Source organism: Rhagoletis zephyria, unplaced genomic scaffold, assembly GCF_001687245.7.
Source record: "Rhagoletis zephyria isolate East Lansing unplaced genomic scaffold, Rhagoletis_zephyria_1.1 Rzeph_scaffold_00326, whole genome shotgun sequence".
Lineage (NCBI taxonomy): Eukaryota > Metazoa > Arthropoda > Insecta > Diptera > Tephritidae > Rhagoletis > Rhagoletis zephyria.
In genome coordinates this window covers 187792-203266 of record NW_016157410.1, presented here as the reverse complement: position 1 = coordinate 203266, position 15475 = coordinate 187792, and the positions used below count along the sequence as shown (strand labels likewise).

Here is a 15475-nt window from a genome sequence, read left to right as displayed (position 1 = left end):
TATTGTAACTTTACATGTCATATGGCAACTCCGTATATATGTATATGTATATTGATACTTGGCAGCACAGTTAAATATATCGAGCTGTCATTATTCATTCTTTTTATAATTATTCATTCTGTAGAATCATCGTTCATACAACTTAAATTAAATGAAATATAATTATCTGAATTGAACAACCTGTGTAACACTTCTTCCAATTAAACCACAACAATTCTGGCGACGAGGTGAACTATCGGCATACAACAATTCTGGAAATAAAATGGATGCAAAGCAGTTCGCAGACTTCATGGCGATCCAGCGGCAAATTCTGGAAAAAGTGTCNGGCCTCAAGTTCATAGACGGATGAAATTGGTCCCGTAGAACCATTCACTTCTCGCTCTATGTGGAGGCGAAAGAGTTCCCAGTTTGTTTTTCTGGGATTTCTGTAAACATGGTTTGTCGCTCTTTGGGCTTCTATATCGAATCGAATATGCCGGTGGTCCGACATAGTTACCTCATTTGAGACATGCCAGTTTGAGATAAAGGTCGACAAGTTAGTTGAGGAAATTTTCAAGTCTAGAACCTCCCCTATTATAGCATTGACAAAGGTCGGCTCATTACCCCGGTTAAGAATAAATAAATTGTTCTTAGTGATAAATTCAAGAAATGACTCCCCTCTAGAATTGGTGTCCAAGCTACCCCATACACAGTGATGGGTATTGGCGTTGCAGCTCATTACTAGTTTCAGCTTTCTCCTTCTGCAGTACTCCTCTAGGGCTATTACTTCCCTTGCGGGCATCTCGCAGCTGTCACCTGGGAGGTAAGCTGAAGCGAGAACGACCTCTTGTTCTCCCATTTGAGTGGACACTTTAGTCCATACAGCAGCTAAGTCCTGTTGAGTCAACTCTGAAATGGGAACAAAAGTCATGCTATTATGTAGTAATATGGCCGCTCTGGGCCTGCAGTGTGTGGTATCGTAAATTATCTTTCCAGTCACAGTTTAGGCCTTTAATAGCCCCGGCGAAAACCCACGATTCTTGGATGAATGCGACATCCAAGAATTCTGTTTTGAATCTCCAGCATAAGACGTCAGAGGCCGCCTTTGCATGATGGAGGTTCACTTGCAGGCACTTGATGTGCCTAGGCCTATCTTTTTTCCCCTATTGGTGACCATCAAAGTCTTCTCCATCGAAATCTCCCCTCGACCATGTCTTCGATTCGCATTTAGCGGAGGACGGAAGGGATTTTGGGCGAAAGGGGCCTTTGATTTCTCTGGGCTGGAAGGTTCCCTCTTTTCCGTGCCAGGAGTGTCTTCTGAGCAGCAGGGCCGCTCTATGGACTCCTGAACAGGTGTTTTTTCCTTCTCCGCTGCCCCTGACTGCTCTGAAGGTAACCTTTGCAGTCCCTTGGGTACGTCCTTGGAACCGCAAGGTCCCTCTTCGATGCAAGCACTTTGTGCAGTGGAGGAGGAACTGGCTTTAGAGGGCTGTGTACCCTTCGGGTCTGACGACTCAGTCGTCTTCCCNAAGCTACCCCATACACAGTGATGGGTATTGGCGTTGCAGCTCATTACTAGTTTCAGCTTTCTCCTTCTGCAGTACTCCTCTAGGGCTATTACTTCCCTTGCGGGCATCTCGCAGCTGTCACCTGGGAGGTAAGCTGAAGCGAGAACGACCTCTTGTTCTCCCATTTGAGTGGACACTTTAGTCCATACAGCAGCTAAGTCCTGTTGAGTCAACTCTGAAATGGGAACAAAAGTCATGCTATTATGTAGTAATATGGCCGCTCTGGGCCTGCAGTGTGTGGTATCGTAAATTATCTTTCCAGTCACAGTTTAGGCCTTTAATAGCCCCGGCGAAAACCCACGATTCTTGGATGAATGCGACATCCAAGAATTCTGTTTTGAATCTCCAGCATAAGACGTCAGAGGCCGCCTTTGCATGATGGAGGTTCACTTGCAGGCACTTGATGTGCCTAGGCCTATCTTTTTTCCCCTATTGGTGACCATCAAAGTCTTCTCCATCGAAATCTCCCCTCGACCATGTCTTCGATTCGCATTTAGCGGAGGACGGAAGGGATTTTGGGCGAAAGGGGCCTTTGATTTCTCTGGGCTGGAAGGTTCCCTCTTTTCCGTGCCAGGAGTGTCTTCTGAGCAGCAGGGCCGCTCTATGGACTCCTGAACAGGTGTTTTTTCCTTCTCCGCTGCCCCTGACTGCTCTGAAGGTAACCTTTGCAGTCCCTTGGGTACGTCCTTGGAACCGCAAGGTCCCTCTTCGATGCAAGCACTTTGTGCAGTGGAGGAGGAACTGGCTTTAGAGGGCTGTGTACCCTTCGGGTCTGACGACTCAGTCGTCTTCCCTTTTTTTTATGGATGCGCACCCTGCCTATCCATAATTGACTAGGTATCCCAGCCTGTCGAGTGTCTCCGCTGAGTGCGGGTCCAACCGCTAGAGTGAGCTCAGTGGTGGGTCCTTTCTGTACCCTGTTGAGCACCCTCCAGCTACCTACCCGCAGCCCTTCGTTCTGACCCTCGACAAGGCCAAGGATACTGTCCACTGGAGTGGTTGATGGCTCCGGAAAGTACCCAACGTAGACACTGGGTTTGGGTACGTCAATGGCATTCATTGCCAAAATTTCCGCGCCCTTCCACGGTTTCAGGGTTTGGGATACCTTGCGCAGCCACTCCAGCGTTTCAGCGCCTCCGCAGCCAATTGACATCCATCCCGGACGGAAGGTGCAACCGCTAAACTTGGGCTTCACAGAGCCCTTTCGCTGTCGCCTCACCTCCTCCAGGATGGCCGCCTGAATGGCAGGTAGTTGGTCTAAGGACCAAAGTGCTTTAGGGTACCCTTTAGGGAGTAACCCTAACCTAACCCCATTACCAAGGTCCGCCTGACAGGTCGGCGCCTTTGTGACATCGGCAAAAGTTGCTTTGACCCTAGGTTCCTTTGGTCCCGTATGTGCCCTTTTGTCAGCTGGACCTGGTTTCCGTTTAGGAGAGTTCTCCACCGGGGAAGATGTAAGGTTAACCGATCGGTTCCTCTTAAGCTTTGTGCCAGCCAGCAAAGCCAGTTCGGCCTTTCCTTTTGCCATCGGAATAATGGCTAGCCGTTTGGCATCGCTTTCGCTGACACCTCTGGAGAGGTAGAATTTGTAGCGCTTTTTACCTGCTCCAGAGAGTTTTCTTTTAGGAGTACTAGCTTCCTCCTGATTTAACGATAAGAGCGCCTCCTCCTCGTCTGTGGGTATTTGGATGTCGTTGCCATTTGAACCAGAGCCCATGTTGGCAATATCGACATCCATGGCCACCGGGTTGCTGAGAACGCCGTTTGGATCAAAGTCCATTTCGTCCATTACAGCGTCCCGAGAGGGTTGAGCGCCTTGGCCGTTTGGATTTGCGTCGTTGGTTTGCGTTCGTCCGCTGCGCTCGCCATTTGTTAAGCAATCTCGTTGGGCATCGCGTGCACCTCTTAAGGCTGCTGACTGTTGCCGACTGTTAGAGGGCACGGAGATTTTCTTGTTTTTTTTTTATTTATTTGTGTTTTTTCCATAGAATCCCACGAGTAAGGGGGAAGAGAGAGGTCATCCGAGGCAGAGCCCCGGTACCCCGGAAAGACTACATAAAACCAGACGGCGCCACGTGACTGGAGTACACCGTAAAAAGACACACTAACGTAGTGCCATTCAGTCCTCAGGCATGGTCCGATTAACACCTGGACTGACGGATTTTATCGAGTTCTCTCTAGATCCGCCATATTCAGTAAAAACAGGGGCACCTCTCGCAGGGTGTGACTCTTCGCCACGTATGGTCGGTCTTGAGCCATCGACAGCCCCTGATCCATAGCACTGCAGCACGTGAGATAACAGCACCAAGAACCTTGACCCCCCAATATACATGATAAGGCTGATAATGTTTTTTTGTTTAGCGACATACGACCAGACTATCTGCTTTTTCGATCTGAACTATCCAATGTTATAAAATGATCCTGTATTAAGAATATAACTTTTCCGTCTCCTACCCTAATTTAGAGATTACACAGGCCTGCGAAATTTATTTTTTTTTTTCCACCAATATTTTTTTTTTTTAATATTTCGGTACGATAAATTAAAATACATCTTTGGTTTTTTTCTAGCACGTCGAGATTTTTTATGGCGACATATATATTATAGAATTTTTAGCAACTTGCATGAAAAGCCAAAAACTAATTCATTTATAATTGAATTTTTACTTATTTATGGGTATTTTTAACTAACGCGGTTGGTTTTTAAGTAAAAATTCAGTTCTAAATTAATTAATTTTTGGCTTGTGTGTCATCAATAAAAAACATCCCGCCATACTAGAAAAAAATAACACGATTATTGGAGGGGGGAAACAAAATTTAAATTTCGCAGGCCTGTGTTATGTATGGTAAATAGAGGAGAAACGTCAAAGACAAAATATGAAAAACAATGGACTCCGCTAAGCTAAAACGCGTGGTTGATGTATTTTTGTTAAAAAATTTGATAAAAATCGTACTATTATGCATGCTTATACTACCCTGCCATCAATAAAGCTAAAAACTCCTAAACTAAAAAAGGGAGCTCCAGGATATTTGGCAATGCTTTGAGGAAATCGCCAACGGCTCTGATGCTGATTCCAGTTTTTGTAGTGATGTGGATAGCAAACGTTGGGTACACAAGGCAGCGACCGTACAAGAAAAAAAGCAGCGATTTATAAATGGAGAAATATTTACAGCTACCCCTTATACCCGGACAAGAAGATCCTTTAATTTGGTAGAAGCATAGATAGTCGCAGAGATTTTCCAAATCTGTTTACACTGGCAACGAAGTATCTCTGTGCGACACCTTTCTCAGTGAACTCGGAAGGAGTGTTTAGTGTATCGGGTAGCGTGTATGTTGAAAATAGAAATAGGTTGTTCGCCGATAATTGGGAAATGCTTCTTTTCATAATGACAAATATAAACATTTTAACTTTAATTACTAAATAAATACTATTAAATTTGATCATGAAAATAGAAAAAAAATGTTTGAACTACATTTTTAAATTGAATCTTTTATAATCGAAATCCGGAAATCCGGCTGGATGTTAGTCAGTATCCGGTCGGATAGTCGGATACCAGAAAAACGGCCGGATAAGCCGGATTCCGGATATCTACCGGATACCCGGCACATTCCTATACTCAACCATACCTACAACCTACACTAGGTTGCGTTTCGGGTGTATTTCATGATTTTTTTTTTGTTTAGCACCGTGTTATTATTCAAATTTTTGTAAAACCGTTTATTGAAGGAACTATAGCAATAACATGAATTTAACTAAATTTGTTGCGTTTGTTTTGCACAATATTTATTTTAATAAATGTCAACTAAAGTATTAACAGTGAAATTTATGCTTTAATATGATGCCTAGTGTATATTAGAGATAGATGCGAATAGAGATAAAATCAACCGATCGCTGCTGCGTCCGACCCCGTCGAAACAGCTCGTTTCTTAGGTCTACCGTTAGTTGAGGATGACGGCAAAGGTTGCTAGACACACCGACCCAGGCGGGGCTTAGTAGTGCCGTTACATCAACACCAACATCTGACCAACATTGAAATTACATTGTACTTTTATTGTACGTAATTTTTAAAGCATACATTGTTCGTAACGGTTTCTATGTCTAGATTTATCCAAAAACTATCAGGTAGTTAACAATCTGTAAATACTTCTGAAAAAAAGTGAGCCAATGCGTTTCTATATTAAGACAACGATATGAGTATTGAACAAAAACTACTTAGGAGAATTGTTAAATTTTTACGAATTTTTTCATCGGAAGCTTTGGGAAGCTTGGGAAAGTTATAAGATTAATGGCATGAATCGGCCGTCTTATTTAAAAAGTCTAAAAGGTGACGTTACACAATTTTCATCATTGGATATTCAAAGAATTGAATTAATAGTGTAATTTATTGTACTCCATTTCATGTTTTAGTTTAATACTTAACTCCTCAAGATAACATTTTTCGTAATGAAAAATCTTGTTTTTGGATAAAAAAAAAACGTCCAGACGAGCAGCAAAGATCTGAAGGTTCGGTGATTTTGAATCTAGAAGTGATGCTTAAAGAATGGTCCAAACAATTTTTTTGGCCACGTAGAAAAGCTTTATTTAGGTTCAAGATCACCGTGTTTGAGCAGCATAGGGGTATAGTGAACTAATGATTTTTTTTCTGACGTTTGCAAGCATATTAAAATCATATGAAATTGAAAAAAAAAAAAAATGAAATTGTTACAATTGTGTGTGTGAGTTTGAGTTTTGAATTTTTAAATTATATTGCCAACAAACGTCAGACTACTACCTTTCAATGGTTTTACCTTCCCTGCAAACCAAAGTTCCCGAAATCTTAACGAAATATTTATGAGTATATAATTTCTGTAACGATTTTTTTACCAAGCTTCAATGAAAATATGAAGTGGTTGACATGAACTCGTGAAGAAATTCCTGTGCGAAAAATAAAGAAAATTTTGCAAGATAATCTTCACATAGCAGCATCATTTTCATTGCTTTACTGATTTTTTCCGAAATTTCGTAAAAGAATCGAAGTGTGCACAGTTTTACGAATCCTTAAAATCTGGTTTGCAGGGTTATGTTTTTATCATGCGACCAAGTATGCATACATGTCTGATTGTCTTATGTTCTACTTTACCTTAATAAATGAAAAACCAATTGTTTGAAATGTCAGTTTATTATTACAATATTTTAATTTTAGACGGATTTGAACAATCAACTCAAAGAAGCTGGTACTAAGTTAGTTGTAATTGACTTTTTTGCAACATGGTGTGGTCCCTGCAAATTAATTGCTCCCAGGCTTGAGGAGTTGGCAAAAGAGTACGAAGGAAAAGTTTTAATACTAAAGGTGAGTTTATAATAATTTTTTTCTTCTCCAAAAGACGGTTTATTTCGAGAGGTCGTTCTGCATGCATTTAGCAGAACAAAAACACGTGCAATACAATGCATTGAAATGAACATTCAACGAACCTTTTATTTGCCTCAGCTCTGTTAAAACATTGGCAAGCCTTGATGTATGTCTGCGAATGCGGAACTTTGGTTGAACCTAACCCTGCCCTAATCGACGATAACCGTGGGGTATCGGTATTAAGCAAAATACTTTAAATCAGCCTCATTGCGTAAGTCGTAAATTAGGCTACAGTAGCATTGTCTATTGTCGTACTGAAAAATGTAAACGACCAAAATCGTCGAAAACTATACAGTGCTGCTAAGATTTTCCGTTTTAATACTCTGTGGAAATTTTAGGCAATGACGTGCAATTTTCGATACGATTCGACTCTCGAAAAACGACTTGCATTCGACACGACTCTCGCAATGAGGGTGAATATAAATTCAAAACAGTAACACGTTCAACTCTTAGTGTTTTTAATTTAGTTAAAAGAATATAACGCATATGTAAAGGTAGTTATTTAAATTCCAGATTTTAGTATATTTTTGCAGTTATGTTTCATTTCTACTACAAACATACATTAACATTTTTTCAAACCGTGTTGAAAAGTCAACTCGCTTGGAATGTACACATTTTTTCTACATCGCACAGTGCGGCCGAATTCCAAAGGTGCGGCACAAATTCGAGAAAATAAAGTTTCTAGATAGGCCTTTTTTGACATTGAGTTGGCTAAAGAGAACACCTAAGAAGCGAAAATTGTTCACTGTAATTTCCTGTACCCTAAATCCTCTCTTTGTAGTGTGACCTCCTCTCAATCACAACATTATTGTAATAAAAAGCGAAAAGTTGTTAACGTATAAAAGTAGTTAGAGAATAGGAAATCAAACAAAACCAAATGGAGTCTACGTCTGAATGTTAGTAAAATACGTTAAACAATTTGTGAAAACTAATATTGTAACAGAAATTTTTATGAAATAAAAATGTAAAGGTATTTTTTCGTTTCTTTAAAAAAAAAACTTGAGTTGCTAAATGCAACAGTCACAACACGCTATTGGATTTTACGTAGAAAAGTATTAGCTACAGAATAAAACAAAACTCGGATGGCCGCACTTTTGGATTTCGGCCGCACTGTGCATCGGTAGATATAGTAAAAAGTCACGATATAAACGATTTTGTGTTATTTAGAGGGAAAAATAACGAGTATGAGGGTGTAAATTACTTATGGTGTCTTCGTTTCTACCAGAAAATGTCGCCTTATGATTTCCCTTTCTCTTTTCGTGTGCGATTCTAAAATAAGAGCAAACAGCGCTAAAATTTTGTGTTCGTTTCTTAAAACGTCACACTCTTGTAAGGCAAAATAGGCACATTCTTTTCCTTTGAAGCTTCGCCAGGGGAGAAGGTTGCCCTAAAATTCAGATGTTTGCTTAAAACGAAAATATTATGAAGTGCGTAAGCTGGACAAGGACAAGAGGAAACATGCCCTCTTACAGGGTTGAGTGTAACATAAAACAAATTTTGCATCGTGGAATGGCAACAGTTTTTGTTATTATTGAACGAAAAATTCTTCATCCATCTGTCCGCATTTTTCTGCTGAGGAGCTAGTATTTTTGTTATGCTAAATCCGAATATGCCATACAATTTTTAGTTTGACAGTCAAAGACTGTCAAATCAACTGCCAATTTCTCTAGAAATAAGAAAATCTTTTTAAAATGCCACTGACTAGGTTTTTAGGCACGCTAGTCACGAACTTGATGTAAAATTAATACTTTGGCAGTTGTCAGCCGTCAAATAGACTGAATTTTCTTAAAAATGGGGGAATCTTTTTAAAAATGCCCCTATTAAGTTTTTAGACATGCTCATCACGAATTCCATGTCAAATTAAAGCTTTGAGAGTTGACAGCTGTAAAATGGACTGTTAATATTTCTAAAAGTAAGAAAACATTTTTTAAAACGCTACTGCTAAAGGGTTTAGACACGCTAGTCACGAATTTTACGTCAAATTAAAAGATTGAGAGTTGACAGCTGTCGAATGGTCTGCCAATTTATCTAGAAATGAGGAAAGTTTCCCAAGAATTAAACGTACTGATTTTAAGGCTCACTGATCTCGGGTTCTATATCACATTCAAATTTATGCAGTTGACAACTGCCAAATGAACTGTTATTTTCAGTAGAGTAACACAATATATTTGTTTAGCCAAATTAATGATTTATTGTATTCGAGGGAGCATATTTAAAATGAATTTATGATCAAATTATGAAATAATAACAGTAATTTTATTTATAAATAGGGGATAGTTGCTTTATGTTGAGCCCAAACAATTTGACATAGGCCCCCTAGTTCTTTTAAGATTTTTTTTCATATGATATGATATGGGTGTTTCCTGTGTTACGGACGTTCCGTTTGTAGGCACTTTTTTCATCATAAAAACTATAGTAGGCTCTGAATGAACACAAATTTTTTGTTATGAGTAGTCATCATCAATACCTATCTGAAACCAATATAAATATTTTCCGCAAATGTTATATGGTAAGTGCATAGCGATTAAAAGAACCCGTTCGGACGTTCCCAAAATGGAACTCGTATCGAAGATAACTGATGATTCTTGCAAAAATCTGCGAATCTGTTAACAATACAAAAATATTATGTATGAATGGTTATTAGAATAATGAGCAGCCATAACCACTGCGTCGACTTAAGCTTCCTAACGATGTTTAATAGCCGTCAAAAACTGTGCAAAGTTGTTCGGACGTTCCGATTTTTTCCAATGAGATAAAATTTTTTGTTTAAGAATTTAAACACACTCGTTTTTAATGCAAATATGAGGTTTTATTGTAAATAATACAAAGCACTTAAGGCCTGAGTGGCTAGTGGGTGACAGGTAACAAGATCAACGGAAATAAGGTCAATTAACACTATTTCGCACACTGATGCGCACTAAAGTCCATTGACATTATTTGCTTTCCAAAAGAGAAATAAAGTCAAAGAAAATTTGGCGCGACCGTGGCGCAGCAAGAATGTCGATGGATTTTATTTCGCTTTTGAAAAGGTAATAATGACAATTGCCTTTATTTCGCACCAGTATGCGAAATAGTGTCAATTGATGACCTTACTGCTGTTGATATTGGTCTGCTCGCTAATGATCTTGGTTTGCTAATGTCAAAATCCTTGAATTCCCTTTTTTGTCAAAATCCTTGAATTCCTTTTTGTCAAAATCCTTGAATTCCCTTTTAAAATGCTGATATGCTTCTTTTACTGTCAAAACCATGTAGCGCTTTGGTAAAGGCAATTCTCGCTTACTTAACAATGCTTCTTTTCTTCCTGCTGCTTGTACAATTTTTATTAATTTAGGGTCCTCATTTTCGTATTTCGCCTCCTCATTTTAACTATCATATTTCTCTAATAATGTTATCTTAATGCTTTTTCAACCTTTTTATGACTTTATTGTCTACTTTTATACTTGCCAAAACTCGAGGAAACTAATCCCTGTTTTTTGTTTTCAGTTAATCTTTTTTGGCGCAAGTTAGTCGCATCTTGGTGCTTTTTTGCCATGATGTGATTATTTTTATACCCGAGCGCACTTGTGCACAATTTGCCATGATGTGATTATTTTTATACCCGAGCGCACTTGTGCACAAGGGTATATGTATTAATTTTGTTCACATAACGGTTGTTTGTAACAGCCAAAACGAATCGAGATAGATACAGACAAATGTATACATATCTGCTCAGAATGAATAGAGAAATCGATTAAGCCATGTCTGTCTGTCCGTCCGTCTGTCCGTCCGTCTGTCCGTCTGTCCGTCCGTCCGTGTACACGATAACTCGAGCAAAATTGAGATATCTCAACGAAATTTGTTATGTAGGTTTCTGTTAATCCAAGGTAGGTTGGTATTGAAAATGGGCGAAATGGGAAAATCGGACAGTAACCACGCCCACTTCCCATATAACGGTAATTTTCGGAAATACGAAAACTGCGATATTTTAGTAACTACTGAAGATTATTCACTCAAAATTGATATTTACAACAATTTTTAGACGAAAAATAAGAATATTATAAATTTTTGGAAAATGGGCGTAGCCACGCCCACTTATGGTTACATGTGTATATCTTGGTAACCGCTGCACAAATTTCTTCCAAACTCGGCACAGTTGTTGGCCTTGATACAGCATACTAAATGGCCGAAAATTTAAAAAATCGGACAATAACCACGCCCACATCCCATATAACGGTAATTTAGAGAAATACAAAATCTTCGATAAATCAGTAAATATTAAAGCTAATTTATTCAAAATTGATGCTTGCAACAATTCTTTACCAAGATATACATTTATGGTAAAATTTTGGAAAATGGGCGTGGCACCGCCCACTTATGATCACATATATGCATATCGGTAACCCTTATACCAATTTGTACCAAACTCCGTATTTTTATTGTGCTTCACAAATAAAAGCAAAACGTTGAAAATTATTGAAATCGGACTAAAATTACGGCCGNATTTTCGTATTTCGCCTCCTCATTTTAACTATCATATTTCTCTAATAATGTTATCTTAATGCTTTTTCAACCTTTTTATAGCTTTATTGTATACTTTTATACTTGCCAAAACTCGAGGAAACTAATCCCTGTTTTTTGTTTTCAATTAATCTTTTTTGGCGCAAGTTAGTCGCATCTTGGTGCTTTTTTGCCATGATGTGATTATTTTTTATTTTTCTTCTATAGTATTTTTTTCGATCTCTCTTTTTTTATATTCCACCAACTTTTCTTCATCTTTCTTCAAATTCCGTCTCCATTTCATTGCTCTCTCAGCCGTGGTTTTAATGTTCGTTGAAGTCATGTCTTCGTACAAGCAGAAGTATGTACTATACCCAGCAAACAATTAGGTTTGATATACATTTGAGAATGATTTGAAATCAAAGCCTTTATCAAATGTCAAACGGTTGAAAATGATTTGATATTGATTTGAAAATTACAGTTTTCTCAATAAAAAGGGGAGTTTGATCTCCATTTGAGAATATGATTAACTCTCAAATCAATTTCAAAGGTTATTTATCAAACGTACTTCAAATGTGGAAATNTGGGGCTTGATCTCCATTTGAGAATATGATTAACTCTCAAATCAATTTCAAAGGTTATTTATCAAATGTACTTCAAATGTGGAAATAAAGTTTATAATAGGAAATGTATATTTCATATTTATTTTTTCTTCGCCATGCACATATGAATGAACAATAACAAAAGAAACAATTAAGATAAAGTAATTTATAATAAATGCGTATTGAAGGGCTGCAGCTTTTTCAATCCGCGCAACATCAAATCCACTATTTGTGGGCTTTCTCTTTGAAATCTTCTCCTATTCATTTTTTGTTTCAATTGATCTTAATTTTATTCTTACAATTTTTGATTTAACTGCTCATTTTTATAACGTTTGATGCTTGACATCTTTCTATAAATCAACCTCAAATGAATTTCAAATGTAAAATTTAAACCTCGTTTTCAGTTTGAGAATCATTTGAGAAAAACATTTGATATAAAATTGAGAAATACAACTTTCTCAAACGTTTGAAACTGTGTTTGCTGGGATATCTACATATATACCTACATAGAAACAGTAGGTTTGTTCCACAAGCTACTCAAAGTCACTTCGAGTTCACATACGCGTTCCACCAGTAAGTTTTTGAGTTGATTTGATATACGCTGACAGTTTGAACTTTGCTCGAGTTTTTCTACAAGTAGCTTGTGGAAGAAACCTAATATGAACAAAAATTATTTGAAGCGTTCAGACGTTACGATTTTCAATTTCATTACAATCGGTAATCCTATAGCTTTCCGAAAAAAATTGTATGCGACTGGCAATACACATTTGAGAATGATTTGAAATCAAAGCCTTTATCAAATGTCAAACGGTTGAAAATGATTTGATATTGATTTGAAAATTACAGTTTTCTCAATAAAAAGGGGAGTTTTATCTCCATTTGAGAATATGATTAACTCTCAAATCAATTTCAAAGGTTATTTATCAAACGTACTTCAAATGTGGAAATAAAATTTATAATAGGAAATGTATATTTCATATTTACTTTTTCTTCGCGATGTACATATGTATGTACATAACAAAAGAAACAATTAAGATAAAGTAATTTATAATAAATTCGTATTGAAGGGCTGCAGCTTTTTCAATCCGCGCAACATCAAATCCACTATTTGTGGGCTTTCTCTTTGAAATTTTCTTCTATTCATTGTTTTTTATCAATTGATCTTAATTTTATTCTTACAGTTTTTGATTTAACTGCGCATTTTTATAACGTTTGATACTTGACATTTTTCTATAAATCAACCTCAAATGAATTTCAAATGTAAAATGTAAACCTCGTTTTCAATTGAGAAATACATTTTTCTCAAACGTTTGAAACTGTGTTTGCTGTGATATCTACATATATACCTACATAGAAACAGAAGGTTTGTTCCACAAGCTACTCGAAATCACTTCGAGTTCGCATACGCGTTCCACCAGTAAGTTTTTGAGTTGCATTTGATATACGCCGACAGTTTGAACTTTGCTCGAGTTTTTCTACAAGTAGCTTGTGGAAGAAACCTAATATGAACAAAAATTATTTGAAGCGTTCAGACGTTACGATTTTCAATTTCATTACAATCGGTAATCCTATAGCTTTCCGAAAAAAATTGTATGCGACTGGCAAGAGTAACCAAAACTTGCTTTTGTATTAAAATTTTGACAAATGAAGTAAACGTTACGACTTTGTTTTTACATGTAAAGTATATTTTGAGTCCGAACGCTTGATAAAAAGAACAATCTGTAATTTAACTTTAGACGGTTCCTAATATATTTTTACATCGTTTTTGTTGTAAGACTTACGGAACATAAGCTATACTAAATTTTTGTATAGAGTTCCAATTATTTTTAATCGTGTACCAAAATTATGAAGGCTTTCTGGAAGGTATGATTTCTCCGAAAAAAAGTTTTGAAAGTGTAGTTGGAAAGACGCAAATATCTTGAAATGGAATGGACCAAGTAGTCCAATATTTTGGTGGATGAAGGACAAAATATGTGATTTATTTTGGAACGAATTTCCGTTATCCCTTGTCAAGTTTGGTTTGCAGACCAAGATGGCACAACGCCGAAACCGGCTCAGAACGAAAAATGACACTAAAGATGGCATAACGCCGAAACCGGTTTGTCTGCCAACCAACCTTGACAAGGGATGACGGAAATTCGTTCCAAAATAAATCATCTTACCACCCTGTCGGAAAAATCAACCAACACCAACAGACAAAATATGTAGTTATCATATATGTAATACTTCTATATTGCACAATGTGTTTTCAATTCAAAATCAAAGAAAGACATCCTATGAAAATGTTTGTGATTGTAGAAGTATACGTGTATATTTGTAAACTACTACATAGAATGAAGTGCCATATCAAAACAGGGGCGGTTCAGAGAATTAAACAAACAAACAAAAGTTTTACGGTCTCATGTTTCCTTCATACCGCAGTTAACGCAAACTAATTTGGTTCAAAATTAAATTTTGATGCATAAACTCTCTTAGACTGTGTTTGCACCTGTGCGGAGTTGACTTGACAACTTGAAGAACGCATGGAAAGGGCCATAATTCGAAATTTTTACAGCGAATATGATCTGTATTTACCGCTAAAAGTGTAAATAAATTCTCGACATACACCCTAAGAACCAGATGATAATGAACAAAATAAAAGAAGCCTCGGAACCCTGCACGGGTAGTGCCGCCGCTGGACACGGCGAAGTTAAGTCCAATAAACCTACCATCTCGGGAACCGCATCGACGGCGCCGAAGACAGGGCCTACACGGCCCAAACAGATTCGGCCCTAAGCCCCCAGAGGGAAAGCATACTTCCAGCGATACCGGCAAAACTATACCCCTCGAGGGAAAGTCGAGGCCGGTGGGCCCCTCTCTCCACGCCCATCCCGGGCACATCCAACTCACAGGGGGTAGTACTCCTGTGAGTAAAACAACAACCGGGGCAAACGACCTGGATCGGCGCCCCAGCTGCTCCAAAGCAGCGAAAATAATTCCGCCCTCCGTCAGGGCTCAGCGCGACCGAAGGGCAGCCCCTAAGGTTATTAAAAGACTGGGCGTCATTCCACACGACCAGCTGACGGAGGAGCAAAAGGCCTCCCTCAAGTGGGCAATGGAAGTCTTCGCCGCCAGCGATAAGCGATCCTCCGGGAAGGGCGGTAAGGACATACCATCCACTAAGGGGAACCCACGGAAGGACCTAGGCCAAAAGAGACAACGATCTCTGGACGACACCGCGAGTGGATCCAAAAGGCATAGGACTTCCTCTCCCTCTGTCCGTCCGTCCATGGCCGTGTCCACCACGAAGCCATTCAGCGAGGCCGCCAAAGAGCACCTCACGCTGGCGGTGTTGGACAAGGGACATCCGGACGGCCACATCAGCACGGACAATTGGAAGTCCGTACTGATGGGTCTATGCAGGGTGTATAAGGGGATACTCCAGAAGTATCCCGGCCCTGCACCAGTCGTTCGTGATGCTGG

General features: G+C 38.7%; 1 protein-coding gene across 1 annotated transcript in view; it reads left to right on the top strand.

Moving 5' to 3' along the window:
* Positions 1–15475, top strand: part of LOC108359019 (thioredoxin-2-like) — a 168301-nt gene that overhangs the window by 69215 nt on the left and 83611 nt on the right. Inside the window, exon 2 of the mRNA XM_017610629.1 lies at positions 6729–6875. Coding sequence (XP_017466118.1) covers positions 6729–6875 — 147 coding nt within the window. The remainder of the gene's footprint in view (positions 1–6728; positions 6876–15475) is intronic.